This window comes from Pelophylax lessonae (genome assembly GCF_965119305.1).
Source record: "Pelophylax lessonae genome assembly, chromosome: 1".
NCBI lineage: Eukaryota > Metazoa > Chordata > Amphibia > Anura > Ranidae > Pelophylax > Pelophylax lessonae.
The window spans coordinates 876380266-876401696 of record NC_138768.1 but is presented as its reverse complement, the minus strand read 5'-3'; the positions used below and the strand labels follow the sequence as shown (position 1 = coordinate 876401696).

At 46.2% G+C, this 21431-nt stretch overlaps 1 protein-coding gene across 1 annotated transcript in view; it reads right to left on the bottom strand.

Annotated features, from left to right (window-relative positions):
• Positions 1–21431, bottom strand: part of LOC309550452 (uncharacterized protein) — a gene marked incomplete at its 5' end in the record, with an annotated part of 141680 nt that overhangs the window by 45998 nt on the left and 74251 nt on the right. Inside the window, 2 exons of the mRNA XM_082250828.1 lie at positions 7987–8084; positions 14242–14514. Of these exons, the coding sequence (XP_082106954.1) occupies positions 7987–8084; positions 14242–14514 (371 nt within the window). The remainder of the gene's footprint in view (positions 1–7986; positions 8085–14241; positions 14515–21431) is intronic.

Genomic DNA, 21431 nt, shown 5'->3' with positions numbered 1-21431 from the left:
GGGGAAGCACCCCCTCAGCAAGACAACTGTTAAAAATCTCTACCAAATGTGGGGCCAGAATAGACTTAAAGGCTTTGTAAAACTCAGCCGTCAGACCATCCGGTCCAGGTGACTTCTTGATGGCAAGCTGTTCAATTGCCCTCGTCACCTCTTCAACTGTGATCTCTTCTGTCAAATTCATCAAAGGGACATCTCCACCATTTAGACCTGGAATAGAGTCCAAAAAGCTTTCCATCTTGTCTCGGTCAAGCTCCTTCCTCCCAAGAAGTTCAGCATAAAAAGACCTCACGACCTCCAGGATCCCTGACCTGGACTTTGTCAAGGAACCTGTACTATCCTTAAGGCCAACGACCATCTTAACAGCTACACCCTGTTTGCAGTTCTGGTAAGGGTCAGGCGAGTGGTATTTCCCATAGTCCCGCTCCAGAACCAAAGAGGTATGCCGGTCATATTGACACTTCCTGAGGAGGATTTTCACTTCAGAGATTGCCCCAGGATCTCCTCCTCTCGAGACAAGAATATCCAGCTTCCTCCGCAAACGTTGGTAGGTCATGTATCTATTAAACTGTTTTTTATTGGCTAGGCCCCTGAAGAATCCAGCAATCCTCTTTTTGGTCAGCTCCCACCACTCAGCCTTGCTGCTACAAAAGTCCAGGATGGTCACCTGTGCCTGAAAGAATTCCTCAAAGGATTGTCTAACATGTTCTTCCTCAAGGAGAGTCGAATTTAATCTCCAGATGCCTTTGCCCCTCTGAGGGAAATCTGAAGCATTCAAGACCACAGATAGCATACAGTGATCAGAGAACTCCACCGCCTGCACCACTGGGGGTGAGAAAGCAGAGGCCTCCTTCAAAAAAAACCTATCTATCCTACTCTGACTATTACCTCGATGAAAGGTGAACCCTGTGTCATCCGGGAGGTGCTTAATGTGCACATCCACAAGACCAGCATCCCTAACTATACTATTTAAAAAAACACTATCATATCCCAGCCGGTCATTGAAGTCCTTCCTGTCCTTGGGCCTAGTCACAGTATTAAAGTCACCTCCAAAAACCACTTGCCGGGATGTAAAAAGAAATGGCTTGATCCTTGTAAAAAGGCATTTCCTGTCCCACTTTGTGTGCGGCCCATAAATATTAATTAGGCGCAGGTCCTGCCCTCCCACAAGAACGTCTAAGACCATACATCTCCCAATCTCCACCTCAATAACCCGCCGGACAGTTACCATGCCGGTTTTAAACAACACCGCCACTCCGCCGTAAGGCTCGGCCGCAAGAGACCAGTAAGATGGACCATACCTCCACTCTCTCTTGGCCATATGAATATCTGCCAAGGAGGTGAGCCTAGTCTCCTGCAAAAATAAAATTTCAGCATCTAATTGGCTGAACAAAAAGAAGGCCATAGAACGAGCTCTTACCGACTTAATGCTGGCGACATTTATTGTCACCACTTTTAACGGAGGGGGAACCGCCATTTGGGTTATTGGGTGGATTGCTTCTTAGCTCCCCTCTGCTGCTCATCACCAGAAGCCTCTCTCTTTCTTGAAGCCTCCTCCAACTCCATTTCAATTTCTGAATTCTGCTCAGAAGAATCCCCAGATGAGGAGATATCCCAAGCAGAAGCCCTAGAACGGTTGGAGACAGTCACTGAGGCATCCTGTCCCTGTTCCGTCCTCACCGTCTGTCTCTTCCGCCTCACAACCTTCCTTCTCTCCTCCAGGTACTGAAGGTCAGATTCAGAGATGCTTTCATCTCTTGTTTTCTTCTTCTTCTTTGAAGTCTTCACAGAAGACTTCTTTACAGAGGAAGCCGCAGCAGCACCCTTTTTGGTACCCTCTACCACTCCTGGTGGGTGGGGGGCTTCTTTAAGGTCACACTTAGGAAGGGAAGACTGATCGGGAATAACTGACTCAGGGGGCACAGACTTGGCAGATTCTGACACAAGAGGAGCCGGTACAGTAGGCTGGGGGGACACAGGGACAGACACAGAAGGAAAACTTACAGATACAGGAGGGGTGGGCACAGGGACTAGGGAGGGATCCTGCACAAGACCAGGGGGGTCAGTCACCGCAGAGGAGGGTGGTACAACAGGGGCCTCATCCTCCATCCTGTCCAGCCTTAACAGATCATCTATCACCTCTCTATCCATATTATGCCAGGCTTCAGGACATCGGCTGTAGGGGTGGCCAAGGCGCAGGCACAGGTTGCACCTTATCGCCTGGGTGCAGTCCCTGGCCACATGACCCTGTCCCCGACACACTGAACAGATCAGTGCTGAACAAGAGGAGCTAAAATGCCCCTTTTCTCCACAGCGGTGACACAGTTTTGGCTGACTGGGATAAAAAATAGTCATCCTATCCCTCCCTATAAAAGCAGAGGAGGGCAGGTGACGGACAACATTCCCATCCCTAGCCAACCTGACCGTTACCGACCAACCCCCGGTCCAGATGCCACGCTCATCATGAATTTTATCCGGCCTGGTCAAAACATCCCCATAATTTCTCAACCAGACCTCTAAGTCCCGAGCAGGAACACTCTCATTTGTAAGGACAATAGTAATTTTCTTCACTGTTGACCTTTGGGAAACTGCCACTGGCACCAGACCTTCCCATTCGGGTCTTGACCTGCACCGAGCCATATATCGTTCCCAGAACAAGTCAAGACCCTCTGGTCTGGTGAAACTAACTGTGTATTCCCGGCTTCCAGCCACATGTATCAGGGCATATAGGTCATTAGCCCCAAAACCCATATCTAAGATCAGGTCCACCACCATACGCCTTGCTAGAGGGACTGCACCACCTTCCCATTTAAGGAGGACTACGTTCCGCCTTGGACCCCCAGCAGAAGCCATAGATCCAATACCAGATCCAATGGTGCTCATAGTGGCAGCCCGCGAGGGAAAACCCTGATTAGAAGCAGAGCTCCTCCTTGATTGTAACCCTGGCTTGGTGATATTGCCAGGAGCACAGCTTACCACCTGTGCAAATGTAGGCTTATTAGGGCCAAGACCCCACACTGATGTCACATTATCAGGTACACTACTATTATTATTTTTACCAGCTTGGCCTAAACAAGCAGCATTATCAGTTCCACATATAATGGTGGGATCCACCATGCCTGCAATGTTATTAGGGATAACTGTTTCTGATGCAGTACCAGATGTTTCCTGCTGCTGCGCTGTAGAGTCCTGTTCAACAGTGACTGAAATAGTTTTAAGCTCAGCAGAAGGGGGGTTAATCGGCTCTTCTAGGTTTTGTGGTTCTTCAGCAGAAATGTCATTTTTTAAACACAACTTTTCCTGTTTAGAGACATCAGCAGCAGGCACAACATTGCTGAGCATAGGGGAATCACCCGGAGTGTCATTAGGAAACCCATCATTAGGCAAGGTGCTAAAAGGCACAAAAACTGTTTTATCTGTAAGCTGGGGCTTTATATACTTTACTTTATCAGGCACACTCTCAGGTAAGTCCTCCACATCACCAAACCCCAGCTGATCTTCCTGCATTGGAGACTCCATTACCTGTATAACTTTCAACATGCCTCCTGAGCCCTGAGATGGCAATGGGCTGCTTACCTCACCTTGAGGGGGAAGGGGGTCAGAACCGGGGGTCTCCTCCTCCACCTCCATCTTTGCAAACCTCCGTTCATTGCAAAACTTCTCCCTGAAGGGACCATCCCTGCCTTCCATCATGGCCACGATAGTTTCTTGATGATCCACACGGACTTTCGCTAATTGGACCTCTGAATCCATTGATCCACGGTTCTTGCTGAACAAGCCTTCACGCTGCTTTCTCAGGCGCTTTAAATCCGCTCTAAGCTTGTAGAGCTTGTCTCTCTCCTTATTGAGGACTTTGATCCCGGCCACCACTCGCTCCCGAATGGATCCAGCATCTTCATCCTCACCAGGTGCAGAGAGATCACCAACCACGGGCTGCACAGGAGCAGGGGTGCCATCCATCCGCCCAGGGGATGTCTGAGAGCCTCCAGCAGGAGAGGCCCTGCTGGCCTCCATGGCTTCCCCAGAAGGGGGCCAGGAGAGCTGGGAGGGATTTCACCTCACTCCCCTCTTACACAGATCACCTGCAGCAGCAACAGACACACAGCCAGAGAACCTTCCAGCAGCCACACCCGAAGCTGAATGATGGGAAACTACTCCTCCCATTGACAGCAATGATGGGACACTATTCCTCCCACTGATACTAACTATGGGGCACTATTCCTTCCACTGATACCAACGATAGGGCACTATTCCTCCCACTGACACCAATGATGGGACACTATTCCTCCCACTGACACCAATAATGGGACACTATTCCTCCCACTGATACCAATGATGGGGCACTATTCATCCCACTGATACCAACGATGGGGCACTATTCCTCTCACTGACACCAATGATGGGACACTATTCCTCCCACTGACACCAATGATGGGACACTATTCCTCCCACTGATACCAATGATGGGGCACTATTCCTTCCACTGATACCAACGATGGGGCACTATTCCTTCCACTGATACCAACGATGGGGCACTATTCCTCCCACTGACACCTATGATGGGGCACTATTCCTCCCACTGACACCAACAATGGGGGACTATTCCTTCCACTGACACCAACGATGGGGCACACTTCCTCCCACTGATACCAATGATGGGGCACTATTCCTCCCACTGATACCAATGATGGGGCACTATTCCTCCCACTGATACCAATGATGGGGCACTATTCCTCCCACTGATACCAATGATGGGGCACTATTCCTCCCACTGATACCAATGATGGAGCACTATTCCTCCCAATGATACCAAAGATGGGGCACTATTTCTCCCACTGAATTAATGATGGGGCACTATTCCTCCCACTGACAATAACAATGGGACACTATTCCTCCCACTGACAACAATGGGGCACTATTCCTCCCACTGACAACAACAATGGGCACTAGTCATCCACCAAATACCAAAGGTAGGGCATTGTTCACTCAGTCAAGGAGAAACAGCTCCCTTGGTGAAAATATTTATATTGTGGTATACCTAGTAGGGTTGGGTGGATGTAATGCTGGTCGTACAGAGTCAAAAAGAGTCTTCCCAGTGGATGCAAATTAAAAAAAAAAAAATGTGTTTATTTCAAATAATTACCAAGTCATTAAAAAAAGCAACTGATACAAATGCCAGACACTCTGGGCTTTGATGGAATCTCACACCCAAGTTCCAGTGGGGAGGCTGTTAGGAGAATGATGAGGTGACAGCCTGTGGATCACGGTCAGTTTGTGTGTCCAGGCTAGGCGTGCCGTGGATGACGTCAGGACCGGCCACTGAGTGGAAGCAGGAAGGAGTCATAAGGAGCCAGGATGGAATGCAAGAAGGGGGGTAGCCGTGACAGCGTGTTTTGTGCGCAATGACTTTGTCAAGTCACAGAGAAGCTGGTAACCAACATATTTATGTGACTGATATGCCATAGAGAGGGTGGGGAGTGGGGGGGGGGACATTTCAAAAACCTGAGTGCCGATTTCCCATCATTGCCCTTACATAATTAAAGGATAAGTCCACCCTAACACTAAAATCCTTGCATCTATAGATCTCCACGATCTACCAGTAACCTATCTAGCCCTGTAACAAAGAAATCAGTATACTTACCTTTTTTGAAGCTGCTCTGACCAGATCCAATGCTGAGCTGTTAGCCGCAGCTTCGCTGGGGAGGCGGGTGAAGAGGACACACTGAAAACCAGAAAGGTGACCACACTGGCATGGATGTGCTCTCTCAGTTTGAAATTCGAAAGCAGGGGAACTGGCAGTATCACCAGGTATTTCACACCAAGGTAGCAATACAAAGAGAACAGGATACTTCCTAACATGAGTACATGGTACAGCAGTACATATCAGCAAAATGAAATGTTGGGGTAGCAAACACTTTAAGGGTTGATCCTCCTATTTTGATAAATTATTCTGGGGGTCCCTAAATAAGGGGGGTGGAATTTAAACTAAGAGCTAAAGCTCTGAGATAAAGAGAGAATAGGTCCTGTTCCAAACTCTTCCCCTCAGGGGAGGGGCTGAAGTAAGTTCCTATTCTTTGGAGCTCACTAGAGGGAGGATGGGTACATGGACTTAACAACTAAAAGACTGGAGCAAAGGTAGTAGAAGGAGGGAGAGATAAGTGTGTCCACTTGTTCTCCAATTCAAAAGATCTGCATGGTCTATGGCAGTGGTCTCCAAACTGCAGCCCAAGGACAGGATGTGGCCCTTTGCTTGCCTTTATATGGCACTTGGGACACTATTTCTCCCACTAACACCAACAATGGGGCACTCTTCCTCCCACTGACAAACAATGGGGCACTCTTCCTCCCACTGACAAAGAATGGGGCACTCTTCCTCCCACTGACAAACAATGGGGCACTCTTCCCACTGACACTAGCAATGATATACTCTTTCATTGACACCAACTATGGGAAAATATGTCATCTACTGATATGAGTCACTATTACTCCCACTGATACCAATTATGGAGGCACTAATCCACCCACTGATAACAATGATGGGGCATTGGTTATGTCCGATGACACCAGGCCAATTACTACTTCCATTGGGCAAAGTCTGGCCCCCCTCAAGTCTGAAGGACAGCAAACTAGCACTTGGTTTGATAAGATTGGAGACCCCTGGAGAGATTACAGCCAGGGATGGAGAGGACAGGGAAGGCCCATCTGAACTGAAAGTGACTCATATCAGTAGATGGCATATTATCCTGTAGTTGGTGTCAGTGGGAGGTAGAGTGTCCCATTGTTGGCCAATATTTGGATTTTGCTAATGTCAATTTTTGGTTGCATGGTTGAAGAGTTATTTCAATAAAATAGTTTGTCTCGACAAGAAGCCTCTGTGTGATAATATATCAGAAGTGTTCAGCACAGCCAATGCCTAGGTCTTGATGTGAGTGATGCGGTAAAAAAACCTGGCAACCGGGGTTCTGAAAGCTTGCATTTAGACCAGGTGCATGATTATTCCTGTGGAAGTGAGGGTTAACTATGTAAGTACGAGGAGGATGGAAAGACTAGGTCTCAGGCTACCATCCATAGACGTGACAGCGTTGGTTTGGGCTGATAAACTTGTGACACCCTGCAATCTGTATGTAAAGGCTGGTGCCCGACGATCTGTGAGGGCAACGTGGAACTGGGCCAGGCACCAGCCATCTTACAATCCTATCCTGCTTCCACCTAAAAACTGTGCTTTCTCCATCAACTAATCCCTCACAGTTATTACCTTTTGTACCACTTGCCCTTCCCCTTTAAATTGTAAGCCCCCATGAGCAGGACCCTCCTAATCTTCTTGTATCAGGTTGTAATGTAACTGTACTGTCCCCCCCTTATCTTGTAATGCATTGCCAATATTTTGGCACTATATAAATCCTAAATAATAATATTAATAATATTATGTCAGAGCAATTACTCCACAGCTCCACCTGAGGTTTCATTCAGGGACAGATGGGTTGGTTTACTAAAGACTAATAGGCTGTTCACCTTGCAAGGGAATGTAGTGAGAATTCACTGTGCAAAGACTACCCAATCAAGTGCAAGGAAAGTAAAAAAAAATAAATAAAAAAATTTTTTTTTGCTTGCGCATGATCAGATGATGGAAGCTAGCTAAGCTTCACCTCATTCACTTAGCTAAGGGAACATTCCCTTACAATGTGAACAATCTATTTCCCTTTAGTAAAGTAACCCCATTGTGACTGTGTTCTCTTGTTAGTTAACTCACGGTGCTCTGGGACTCAACTCATGTGTGTCATAAATACACCTTGTATGAAATATTTTTTTGTAAATTACCATGAAAAATGATATTACCATGAAAAAAAAAACCTAAAAACATCTTAAACGCATTCACTTTAAAAAGTCAAATAAAATTGACTCACAACCATTACTGTTAGTCTTCACCATGTGAGCAGTAACCGGTCAATATGGAATCAAGAATAAAATACAGAAAATGGATGATCTTACCTGGAATCCGGTAATATTTCCCCATTCCTCAGACAGGCTCCATCTAATTGTGTTATCTTCCATTGATGGAACCTTCACTATGTCAGGTTGACCAGGAACTGGATGGAAAATAAAATGTTACAGAATCTAATAGGGATAATCTGTCCGTACACACAGAGATCAGTCTACCCCTCCCCCTGCAACAAACTGCAGAATTAGTATATGGAGATATTAAACAGAGAAAGACATACACTGCTTGTGGTTTTTCTCTTTGTATCTAAAAAAGCTTTATTGTAACTTGCAGAAACCTACAAAGCCATACAGAAGCACATTGCTCACCACCAGACCCAACTTCTTCTGCCCGACCAAACTCTACTTCTCTTCCTTCTATTCCACAGGACCCTGCTCCTATTTCTTCTATTCTTCTATACCCGCTTTCTATTCCCTCTATTTTACCAGACCCCATTCCTATTCCTTCTATTCCACCAGACCCAACTCCTTTACCTTATTTTTCACCAGACCCCACTCCTGTTCATTGTATTCCACCAGACCCCACTCTTGTTCCTTCTATTCCACCAGAGCCCTTTCCTATTTCTTCTGTGCCATCAGTTACTGCTTTATTCTTCTATTCTACCAGTCCATGCTTCTATTCCTTCTTTTCCACCAGTCCCTGTTTCCATTCTTTTTTTCCAGCACTCCCTGCTCTTATTTCTTCTATTCCACCAGATCCCACTCCTATTCCCTCTATTCCACCAGTTCCTGCTCTTATTTCTTCTATTCCACCAGACCACGCTCCAATTTCTTCTATTTCACCAGACCTCCACCAATGTCTTCTTTTCTACCAGACCAAGCTCCCATTTCTTCTATTCTTCCATACTCCCTTTCTATTCCCTCTTTTTCATCAGACCTCACTCCTATTCCTTCTATTCCACCAGACCCTGCTTCTATTCCTTCTATTCCACCAGACACCACTCCTATTCTTTCTATTCCACCAGACTCCACTTCTATTTCTTCTATTTCCCCGGAGGCAGCTCTAGTTTCTTCTATTTCACCAGAGCCAGCTCCCATATCTTCTATTCCACCAGACCCTGCTCTTATTTCTTCTATTCTTCCATACTCCCTTTCTATTCCCTCTTTTTCATCAGACCCCACTCCTATTCTTTCTATTCCACCAGACTCCACTCCTATTTCTTCTATTTCACCGGAGGCCGCTCTAGTTCCTTCTATTTCCCCAGAGCCCACTTTTACTTCTTCTACGCAATACCCAGCCCCTATGTCTTCTTTTCTATGAGACCCCAATCCTATTCCCTCAGACCCTCCATCCTATTCCTTCTTTTCCCCCAGACCTTACTCCTATTCCTTCTATTCCACCAGACCCCACTCCTATTCTTTCTATTCCACCAGACCCCACTCCTATTTCTTCTATTTCACCAGAGCCAGCTCCCATTTCTTCTATTCCACCAGACCCTGCTCTTATTTCTTCTATTCTTCCATACTTCCTTTCTATTTCCTCTTTTTCATCAGACCTCACTCCTATTCCTTCTATTCCACCAGACCCTGCTTCTATTCCTTCCATGCCACCAGACTCCACTCTTAGTCCTTCTATTCCATGAGACCCCACTCCTGTTCATTCTATTCCACCAGACTCCACTCCTATTCCTTCTATTCCACCAGACTCCACTCCTATTCCTTCTATTCCACCAGACCCCACTCCTATTCCTTCTATTCCACCAGACTCCACTCCTATCCTTTCTATTCCACCAGACTCCACTCCTATTTCTTCTATTTCACCGGAGGCCGCTCTAGTTCCCTCTATTTCAATAGAGCCCACTTTTACTTCTTCTACGCAATACCCAGCCCCTATGTCTTCTTTTCTATGAGACCCCAATCCTATTCCCTCAGACCCTCCATCCTATTCCTTCTTTTCCACCAGACCTTACTCCTATTCCTTCTATTTCACAAAACCCAGCCCCTTTGTCTTCTTTTCTACCTGACCCCCCTCCTATTCCTTCCACACAATACCTAACCCCTAGGTTTTCTTTATACCAGACCCCACTCCTATTCCCTCTATTCCACAATACCTAGCCCCTATGTCTTCTCGTCTACCAGACCCCACTCCTATTTCTTCTATTTCACCAGACCTCGCTCCTATTCCCCCAGACCCTGCTCTCATTCCTTTAGACCCTGCTCCTGTTTCTTCTATTCCACCCGACTACGCTCCTTTTCCTTCTATGCCTTTCACCCAAGCGCAGTCAAATAGGGAGAGAAATGGAGTCACTTTAATTCCAATTAAGCATCATCTGAATATGTGTGTGTCTAATAAAGAGGCCACTGAGTGTTCAAGGTCATAACCTTGAACACTCAGTGGCTGATGAACCCCACAGGAGTAGACTTTCTCTGTTCCAAAGTGAGACATCAGGGGTCCATTTAGACCCCTGATATTTCCCCAGAGCCCCCCCGACAGGGGTCCTAAAAAATATGTAAACAATAATTTAAAATAAAATTGTAAAAAAATAAAATAAAATAAAATGGTAAAAATATATAACAACGGCCTGCGGGACCAAGGTTTCCGCACCCTGAAGTCGCGAGGTTTCCACCAGGCCAGACACTTCATCATTGGAGGGAAGTGGGTTTCTCGACAATCCCTCTTCTCCGACGGCTCCTATGCACTGTTGTCCTTCTGGCAAAAAGTGCAGTTAGCTCACTTTCTGCAGTCCCGGCCACCTGCGACCTCATTTGACCGACGCCTCATGCCTTTTCGAAGAACTGTGTGTCTCGGACTCACCATTGCGACACACCATATCTTTGATCTATCGTCTACTGACGGGACCTGATCCCTCCTCCAGACCCCTGTATATCACCCGGTGGGAGCGCGATTTGGGTCTCTCTTTTTCGGACCACCAGGTTGATCGTATTTTCTTTTTTACCTACAAAACTTCCACCTGTTCTAAATATCAGGAGGCGGGGTATAAGTTTTTGACCAGGTGGTACTACACCCTGGCCCGATTGAGCAAAATGTTCCCTTCCTGCTCTGACCATTGTTGGCGATGTGGAGAGGAGGTTGGCTCCCTTCTCCACATCTTTTGGGCTTGCAGCCGTCTGCAGCCCTTCTGGGCGGAGGTATTACGCATCGCACAAAAGTTTACGGACCACGCTCTCACTCTGTGTCCTGCCCTTTTTCTCCTTCACCACAACGAATTCCCGTGAGCTTCCTACAGAAAATCAATCCTGCCGCTCCTTTTCACGGCGGCCAAGAGCTGTATCCCTCTTCTCTGGAAACAGTCGCAGCCTCCTACAGTGGCTATGTGGCTGCGGAAGGTGGCCAGCATCAACGAAATGGAAGATCTCGTGGCTGCCGAGCGGGGCACTAGGGAGGGTTTTCTCAAAAGATGGTATTACTGGCATGAGTTCAGTTTTTCCACAGAATACAGAGATTTGGTGGCCTAGTGCGGCATCTGCGGCCCGGGTGGCTATCTCTTTCCCCCTTCCCCCCCCCCCCATTCCCTCCTCGCCTCTTTCTTTCCTTCCCTCCCCCTTTTTGTTCGTTACCCACCCCCTTTTTTTTTTCTTTTTTGTTTTTTTCTTCCTCTCTCTTGATGGTGGGCTCCTTCCCCACTTATACACAAAAGATGTGAAAGGGAAATGGCGGGAGCTGTCGTTCATTATCTGTTTCTCTTGTTTTTATCACTCCCCATGGGCATACATACATGGGTTCATACTAGCTGACTGGGGGAGGGGCTTGGTCGGCCCGGAGGGGGTCTCTCCTTCTCACCACTCCGGCCATGTGAAAGATGCCGGTTGGGGGCGGGATCTCTCCGGGGGTCGGGCTTCCCCTAGCAATTCTCTCTGACATTATGGGTAATGCGTTTTACATTATGGTCCTCTATACTACGATTACTGGTATTCCCTGAAGTTGTTTGTTCTCTGTATATGATATTGTAATATGGACTGACACCATTGGTTTCATTTTTTTTTTTGCCTATTCTGTATGCCTTGTTGTTTCCTTTTCCTAATAAACACTGAATTAAAAAAAAAATATATATATATATATAACAACAAACATAAAAAACTACTGACACCAGTGTCGGAACTACCATGGTCACAAAGATTGCACTTGCGACTGGGCTCTGGTGTTCCGCCACTGTGGGGGGACCCCAAGAAGGTATGAAGCTGGCCCACTGCAGGGCCATAATAAAGGGTCAAAATATGAGTGTAAAGGGCCCGGGGTCAGTGGGGAGGCCCCCTGGTTTCTTGCACTGAAGCCCTGAAGGTTCTCTTCTGTAATGCTCTGTTATCTTGGACCTCTAACCTCTAACAATCATTCTACAATAAAATGTTTACAACTTCGGGCTAATTCTGACACTTCGCTTCTACATGGGAAAATCTACTTATTTTGCTAGAAAATGACTTAAAACCCCCAAAAATTATGCATTTTTTTTGCAGAGACCCTAGAGAATAAAATGAGGATTGTTACAATTTTTTATATCACGCGGTATTTGCGGCGGTTTTGCAAACGCAATTTTTTTGGAAAAAATAAACTTTAATGAATTTAAATAAGAATAAAACACAATAGTAACCACAATTTTTTTGGATAATGTGAAAAATGATGTTAGACCTGAGTAAATAGACATCTAACATGTTATGCTTCATATTGCGTCTGCCCGTGAAATGGCGGCAAACTACAGTGCTTACAATTCTCCATAGGTGTCACTAAAAACACCTTTACAGGGTTCCAGTCTAGAGTTATGCAGTTAGCTCTCTTTTTAACGATCGCAGTGGTACCTCACATGTGTGGTTCGATCACCATTTACATATGCGTGCGGGAGTAACGTATGCGTTTGCATTTGTTTATAAGCACGGGTGTTTTAATTTCTTTTTATTATTATTATTTATTTTAGACAAAACTTTCTTTTTTACACTTTTTATGGATTAACTTTATTGCTATCACAAGGAATGAACAACATCTCTTGTGACAGCACAGGCCGAAACAGGTCCTCTTTATGGGTCTATTAGACCCCAAATCTCTCCTCTGGCCTCCAATGCAGCCGATCAGACACAGATCAGCTACTCGCCTGCCTTCCTGGCTGCTAACGGCCAGGTAAACAAAGAGGCGGAACCGGAAGTGATGACGTACTCATCGCTTCTTGTTTTCAGGGTCACAGAGACAGGAACAACGTCAGTCCCTCTCTCTCTATTCCGTGCAGCCCATACCGCTGGTCGCATCGTTCCTGGGGTCTATGATTGGACGGTAGAGCCTGGGAAAGGCGGTGGCGGGAGGGGGGTGGGACCCCCTTCTGCCACCTGCAGAAGTGATCTATCTAGCTATTTAGCCACTTGAATCACTACTGCTACAAAGGGAATTGCTGGCTAAAGAATTCAATGCCGCCATTCTCCTGAAAACTCCAACTCACCAAAATGTCCAACCACGTCACTTCCGGTGACTCTTCAGCAGCAATAATTGAAGATTTAGACAAGATTGTGTTTTCAGAAAATACCGGCAGCGGATGTACACTACGGTACACGAAGAGTTGGCTGTTATGATAGCACAAGGGGTAAGGAGGCAAAAAGTTGTTGCCGCCTCAGAGGTGGCCATGTTGTTGGTTAGTAGCGGGCGGACTAAGAATGTCCAGTCATTATATCATGTACCATAGTGCAGTGGTCCCCAACCCTGGTCCTCAGGGCCCACTAACAGGCCAGGTTTGCAAGATAACTGAAATACATCCCAGGTGATATCATTTGCTGCTCAGTGATTGCAGTACTCTAGTCTGCATTTCCCCAAGGTAATACTTAAAATCTGGCCTGTTAGTGGGCCCTGAGGCCTGGAGTTGAGGACCACTGTCATAGTGCATACGCTGCCGGTGTTCTATGAAAACACCAACTCCTCGAAATCTCCAATTATTGCTGCTGGAGAGTCACCGGAAGTGACGTGGTTGGAGATTTTGGAGAGTTGGAGACTTCGGCAGAACACCGGGATGATGGTGCAGGCATCATCCCGGTATAAATACTGCTACCCGAGGACGTCCATAGACGTCCTACGGGCGGCAAGTAGTTAAAAAGACAAAAGTGACTGGCACACAATATTCTTTCTCTGTCCCCCCGTTTTAGTCATGAGTTCAGCCCTGGGGTGAAATGCTAGCCCGCCCACTGCCTCTGGAGGTGCTATCCTGCTCCTGGCATTGGGGTGCTACCGGTAAATGATGGGTGTTAAGTATTCTGTCCAGTGTTGGCTGATATCAGAACAGACAATACTGGTATAAGAACAGAACATTCTCTCACCTGAGTCATCCGTCCACATAACTTCGTTCACCAGGTTGTATTTTTTGATCCCTGTATAAATTTTGGTGTATATATTATATTTAGAGAATGGCCGTAGATTGGTGAATGTTCCCACATTACCATATAATTCTTTACATGATCGACCAGAAATAGAATATTCTGTCCTAGGACACAACTCCACAGTAAATCTCCAGGTATCCGGACATTGAGGACTGCAGGACAAGTGGAAGCCAATACTGGTTGCGGTGACTCTCCAATCTGTAAATGTGACTCCTGACAAAGACAAGATGAAGACATGAAACTCTCAGAGATGATTTATAATAGAAGATATCCCATCTCCATTACATTCAGAGGTATTTCTCAATACCGGGATCTGTATTTTGCAGTCCATTCATAGAACTGATCCTGAGGAAGTTCTCCGTGGTTAACACAGCAGAAAGCTTCATGATCAGAGGAGAGCCCACCAAAGTCACATCATGGCATTTTTTCGAACTTGCAAAGCCTTCAGGCTATGCACATTTATAAACCATATTGGTGAACTTTATAAAGTACAGAGCTCTTTAAAAACTTTGGCTGTAATACAACCACAGCTGCTTCTAAATGGACCTTGGTGTCAGTGCCTTGTCAGCGGAAGATCTTTCTGTGTATGGACAATGTACAGTCAGTGCTGGGAAGTATGAGGACGCACAGGGAGATCGCCTGCTCTCCTCATCCAATGGAGCGCTTTCCAAGGCTTTGTGTATCCACTTGCGGACCGGCCGCCCACAATGTACTGTGGATACACGGCCCGTGCAGGCAAAGCGACATACTGGTACGTCGCTCCCTGCTTCCTGGTTTAGAGCATGTGCATGCGTGATTATACACAGCAGGAGCCTTTCAGCAGGTCCCAGCCAATGATTCATGGTCAGGACCTGCTGATCGGTGGTGTCCAATCACAGCCCAGAGCCCTGTGTTGGCAAACAACATAGGGCTCTGTACAGAGGGAATGATCTCTCTGTTTATTATCCCTGCAAAGCAGAAAAACAGAGATCTTTAGTAAAAAGCAGCACACATGACACATTTAAGGCACACTATTAGCCCCTTGATTGCCCCTAGATGTTAACCCCTTCCCAGCCAGTGTAATTAGTACAGTGACAGTGTATAGTATTATCACTGATCACTGTATTAGTGTCACTGTTGATATCAGTGTCAGTTAGTCAGTTCCCTCCAGCATCAGTTAGTGTCATATTGTCCACTGCACTTTCACCACCATTAGTAGTATAAAAATTCTAATATTCAGTATATATACCATAGATTGTAGAGGCTCTAACTTTCACACAAACCGATCAATATACGCCTATTGTGATTTTTTATTTTTTTTTAACCAAAGACATGTAGCAGAATACATTTTTATCAGTAGAAGGAATTGTGCCCCGTAGTTGGTGTCAGTGGGAGGTGGAGTTTCCCCATTGTTGGTGTCAATGGGAGGAAGAGTGCCCCATCGTGGGAGTCAGTTCGAGGAATAGTGCATGTCAGGGACATTCCGGTAATAGGCAGATACGCGTGTGTAGGAATGCGCACGTGCGTACAAAGATTCGCCAAATGCAAACACCTATGCACATGCGCGTGCGTTAGCCGTTCTAGCATTGGTGCCTAAGTGGCATATATAAGGGCAGCAGCTGCACTTGTGCAGTGCTGTCTGATCTGCAACTTTACCTGAGTTCTGTGCTTGTTCCTGTATTTGATTCCTGTATTGACCCGGCTTGTCTGACCACCTTTGCTTATCTCCAGTCCTGACCCGGCTTGCCTAGACTCTGTTATACCTGCTTTCCTGCCAACCTCTGCCTGTACACTGACTATTCTCTGCCTGCTGCTTATGCCTTATCTGATTATCTGTGACCAATCTGACTTGTATGACCCTGCTCCAGTCTTTTGCCTATCCTGCTCCATCCAGTGCCTGGTGACGTTGTCCTGCATCTGCACCACTGTATCTGCTTCTACCTGCTGCTCAGCAATCCAGTCCTGTCCAGTGACTCATCGGCCACTCATCTCGCCTGCCAATGGAAGACCAGCGCAGGCACTCTTACCCCGCTTCACTCTCGTATCCCCTGTCACAACTCCAGTGTTGCCTGAGCCAGGGCTGTACAAGAGTTCTCCCTCTGCAGGTCAGGCTCTGCTCTAAGGTAAGTGACAGTGCCCCAAGGACGGGATAAAGGCAAGTAAAGGACCACATCCAGCCCTTGGGCAAAAGTTTGGAGACTCCTGCTCTAGACTGTTCATTGAGCTATAAAGAGTCACTGTTGCTATGGGCTTGGCTGCCGTTGCACTAAACTAGGTAAAGAACCCGAGGCAAATGGAGGTAGTGGTGTCACATCTAACAGGATAATATCAATGACCCTATTCCTGAGGCATGGAAGTAGCTGTGTCATATCTTAGCAGAGGAGTGACCCTGGAAGCTAGAAAGCTTAGCCTTCGCTTGTCGTTTCAGTTGAGAGGCAAGTAGTTTGCCTGCCCTATTGTTCTGGGAATATTGAGATAATTTCAATCTTTTAATGTACTTGTCGTAATTGTAAATAAGTAGTTGCCTTAATTCCTCCCTGAAGGCTGTGGGGAGGGGGGGAATCGATAAAGCTAAGTCCTGTGATTGTTTATGCTGAGATTCTAGCTCTGCTATTTCCTTTAAGGATAAGTCCATCCTCACACTAAAATCCCAGCATCTATAGATCTCCACAATCTCACAATCAAACACTAACCTATCTACCCTGCAAAGAAGAAATCAGTATACTTAACTTTTTTGAAGCTGATCTGAACCGATCCCCCGGCTTTGCTGTGGAGGCAGGTGCAGAGAACACAGCTGACAACAGAAGCCCCATGGTAACTCTATGGGTGATGTCACTTCCTATTCATTTCACAGTTGTTGTCGGCTATGTCCTCTGCAGAGCTTCTGCCGCTGGAGATGGACAGGGCTAGATAAGTTAGTGTTAGATTGTAGAGATCTATAGATGCAGGGATTTTAGTTTTAGGGTGGACTTATCCTTTAAGTAGGCAAGAGAGATGCTGCTGCCTCCGCCTCTTCTCTCTGGAGGCTATTTGGGTCATCGCCCTCCTTATAAATGCCTTATGGGTACACCATACTGTAGCAGCAAAAGGAATGCCAGTGTCGTTGTACAATAGATGCTCCTTCAATATAGTTGAGATTTCAGTGCGGTACTGTGGACAAAAATAGGTGTTATTTCTCCATAAATTGGTTTGCGGACCAGCTTGTGCATCTATTTTATCCAATATGATAGGAGCATGGTCCAACCACGGGATATTATTGATACGGGTTGTAGTAAATGCTTATCGGTAAGAAAGAAAGCAATTCTTGAGCAGCTGTTATGAATCTTAAAAAAGAATTGCAGCACGGTCCCCTAAAATACTTGCTGTATGATGACTTGTTGGGCCTCCTCTGATTACCAGCACAGGTCACTTAGGGTACAGTTCACACATCCCTCCTTACTCCCAATTGCTCAACACTCAATAAACAGTCCAGGGTGTTGGTTTTTAGTGTTTATTTTTGAATTTGGATGAGGGAATGGAATAGTGGGATACTCCAACTGGAACTATTCACTATGGATAAGGGCAACTCTTACTTGGCATCACCAGGTTGCTTGTGGAAGCAGTGCTTGAACCATACTGCATACAAAAAAAATACATACAAAAAATCCTGGCGCTGTAGGACAGATGTTCAGGGTTCAAAGATGAAGTGGGGTGGATGAGTTGTAACCAAAAAGCCAAACAGCCAAAAGTCATGTCAGGGTTGCAGCCTACCCAAAACCCAGATCCTGACTGAGAAACACACTGTACAACAAATAGATGGGTGTGTTGGCGCTCCCAAAAACAATGACAATGGGCTCTGATAAGTCACTTGTCTTAAGTCAAATTGGCAAGTTTATTTAAAAGGCTAAAATGATTATAGAATCTACTGTGATGACAGCAAATGTCCGACGATGAGGCAATACCTTGAGGGAGGACCCAGAAGTAGGGTGGAGACGCCTGTCCAAGTGTGAAGCCTTGATGATGGAAACACTCAGGGGCTGGAAGAGGAACGGGAAGAGGAGAAGGGGGGGGGGGAGAACCCCAGGGCCAATTCATGAAGGAGAAGTTCCTGGAAAAAGGTTTCCCTGAGGAACTGGTCCAAAAGGCCTTTACTGATTGTAGAAACGTATCTTCCCTCTGTCCTTCTGGGGCTAACTCCACAGGGAACAAAACCACTCACCAAGCCAGATTCATCACCGGTTTTAATAATAATTACAGACAGATTACTCACATCTTAAAGAAGCACTGGTCCATTTTACGTTCAGACCCCAGACTAGGTCCCCACCTCCCTCCAGCCCCCCAGGTTGTCTGTAGGAGGGCACGGACTATCAAAAACAACATTGCCCCCAGCAAAGTCAACAAACCTATGATCGAGAGGACTATGGACATCAGGTCCTACTTCAGTGATAGAGTGGGTACTTTTCAAAGCAAGAAGAGAAGGTGCCTCACTTGCCAATTTATCCAACATGGCTGTGATTCCTTTTGCCATACACTCGGCAACAGTTATTCCATACGCCAATTTATTACCTGTTCCACAGAGTTTGTGGTCTACATTTTACACTGCCCATGTAATCTCCTTTACGTGGGTCTTACCATCCGCCACCTACGTACACGGATAGGTGAGCATCGTAGGGCCATTGCTCAAGGACTAAACACTAAGAACGGTAAATTACCCCATAGTGTTCCCCGTCATTTTGCCACCCATCACAAAGGTGATGTTTAAGACCTGAAGGTTTGGGCGATTGAGTTTGTGCCAAAGGGCACTTTGACCACCAATGAACGCCTCTCCTTGCTTTGCAAGAGAGAGACTTTCTGGATATATAAGTTGAATACTTTGTCCCCCCATGGGTTAAACGAGATATATATTCTGTGGTTTAAGGCAACCTGATTCATCTTTTTCCCTCTCCCTTTTTTTTTTTTTTTTTTTTTTTTATATACATTTTTTTTTCATACATACACATCAGTTATAGATTTTTGTGCCATATTTGTGCATTTCTGTTTTTATTTGTTTCTATTTGTATTTGTATTGTGTCTGCATTTGTTCACAACCAGTGGTTTTCTGGGGGTGGAGCCATGGAGTGGGTGGCGACGCCTCTTCCTTTCATTCCCATTCAAATTTCCCTTCTTTTTGAGCCACAGGAGATCTGATGAAGTACTTTGCCCGAAACATGTCATCCTCCCCGTTTTGTGGCCACTAATGTCCTCCCAGCTGGCTGACAGCTCACACGGTTGTGTGCTGTGCCCGGCTCAGTGAGGCTGCCTTTGCTTCAGTTTCCCTGGTTACGAGGCAAGCAGGGTCCGTTGAGTACGTCTCCGTGACTCAGCTGCGGGCGACCAGTGATGTCATCTTCCAGCACCGCCTCAGCCGCTCGAGGACAGGAGTGGACGCCGCGGTGCAGCCTGAACGATCCTCGCGGCCAGATTGATTTGCGGGGGCTGGGGTTCCCCCCTTCTCCTCTTCCCGTTCCTCTTCCAGCCCCTGAGTGTTTCCATCATCAAGGCTTCACACTTGGACAGGCGTCTCCACCCTACTTCTGGGTCCTCCCTCAAGGTATTGCCTCATCGTCGGACATTTGCTGTCATCACAGTCGATTCTATCATCATTTTAGCCTTTTAAATAAACTTGCCAATTTGACTTAAGACAAGTGATTTATCAGAGCCGATTGTCATTGTTTTTGGGAGCGCCAACACACCCATCTATTTGTTGTACACCTTGAACCATACTGCCATATGTATGGAAAAGGTTAAGTCTCCTTGCTCTTTTCTCTCCAGCAATATACTTGGTGAACTACATTCTCTTCAGGACACTCACTAGCATCCCTTTTACTGACACCTGTGCACTTCTAGCTGCAGGGGTGGCCCCCCTCAGGTCAGGCCCCTTGACACAGATTTGCACTCACTGTACCGCAGAATCAGATCCTTTAGCGTCTACCCTCACAGTCAGCTTCACAGGACCTCTGGGTTCAGTTCCTCTCTAATTCTCTCTAGGCCCTCAGGTCGACCACCTGAGGCCACATGGAACCTCTACAAAGGAGGAGGCAGCCGCCCCCTCCCTCCAGGACTCCGCTATCCAGACAAATGACCCCGAGCATATGTGCTCCTGGCATTTATACAGTATCCCAGCATGCACTAAGGCACTTTCCTCTGCCAAATCACCAGGGCTGTATCAAACACCTGTGCACTCATTAGTCAGGTTTCCTCCCACTGTCCAACATGCCTCTCCATTGGACCAGTGTGAAACACTCTGCAGAAAGACTAAAGTGCACCTGAGCACATTGAGCAGACCTCACTAACATATCCTGCTCTTTGGTAGGCAGAGAACAATATAGATGTACCTGCAATCCCTCTGGTAAGCAGACAGGATTCAAAACTATACTTTCTCTCTCTAGCTCCTACCTAGGAGGGTACTACAGAATGAATAGTCCTTTTCAGATGTGTGAAGACACTGCCAAGGATCATACAATTCCTCACTGAGGCAGAAGGGACCTAGACCCCGGAGCTGCATCATAGTGTGAGAGGAGGAGTCCATAGATACATTCATCACAGCATTGAAATCTCCACATATAAGAACCTTACCCTGTTGCATCATTTTCACTAGTCGATATAATTTTTCGGAAAAAGAGTATGGGAAGCTGATTATGAGCATACAAGTTAAAAACTGTATAGAATACATTATTTACCTCAGCTACAAGAGTTTTGAAATCTGCCCTGAACATCAAAATTTTTGTCCACAAGGCTAAACGACACCGTGTCCTTGATAGCTAGCATGACTCCATTCTTTTTTTTTGGTGCTGTGGTAGAGAAAATATGTGGAACATGTGAGCACTTAGGGGCTTTATCTGTTGCAAAGTGCATTTCTTGAATGCATAAGATATCACAATGTTGGCGTATAGCATCCTCCAACAAGGCTCGGCGTTTATAGGGGCTGTTTAGACCTCTAACATTCAAAGAAAGCAGTCTAATCGTCATTAAAATACATACAGAAGATTTGCCGTCGTCTAATGGTGCTGGTAAAGAATCCGTGTGGAAGCCTGTATAGTATCAGTGTGGTCAGATATCAGTTGCCAGAACCCGAGCCTAGGAGGATCCAAAATGTAATAAAACAATAGAAAAAAACAAGAACTGGTATGTAG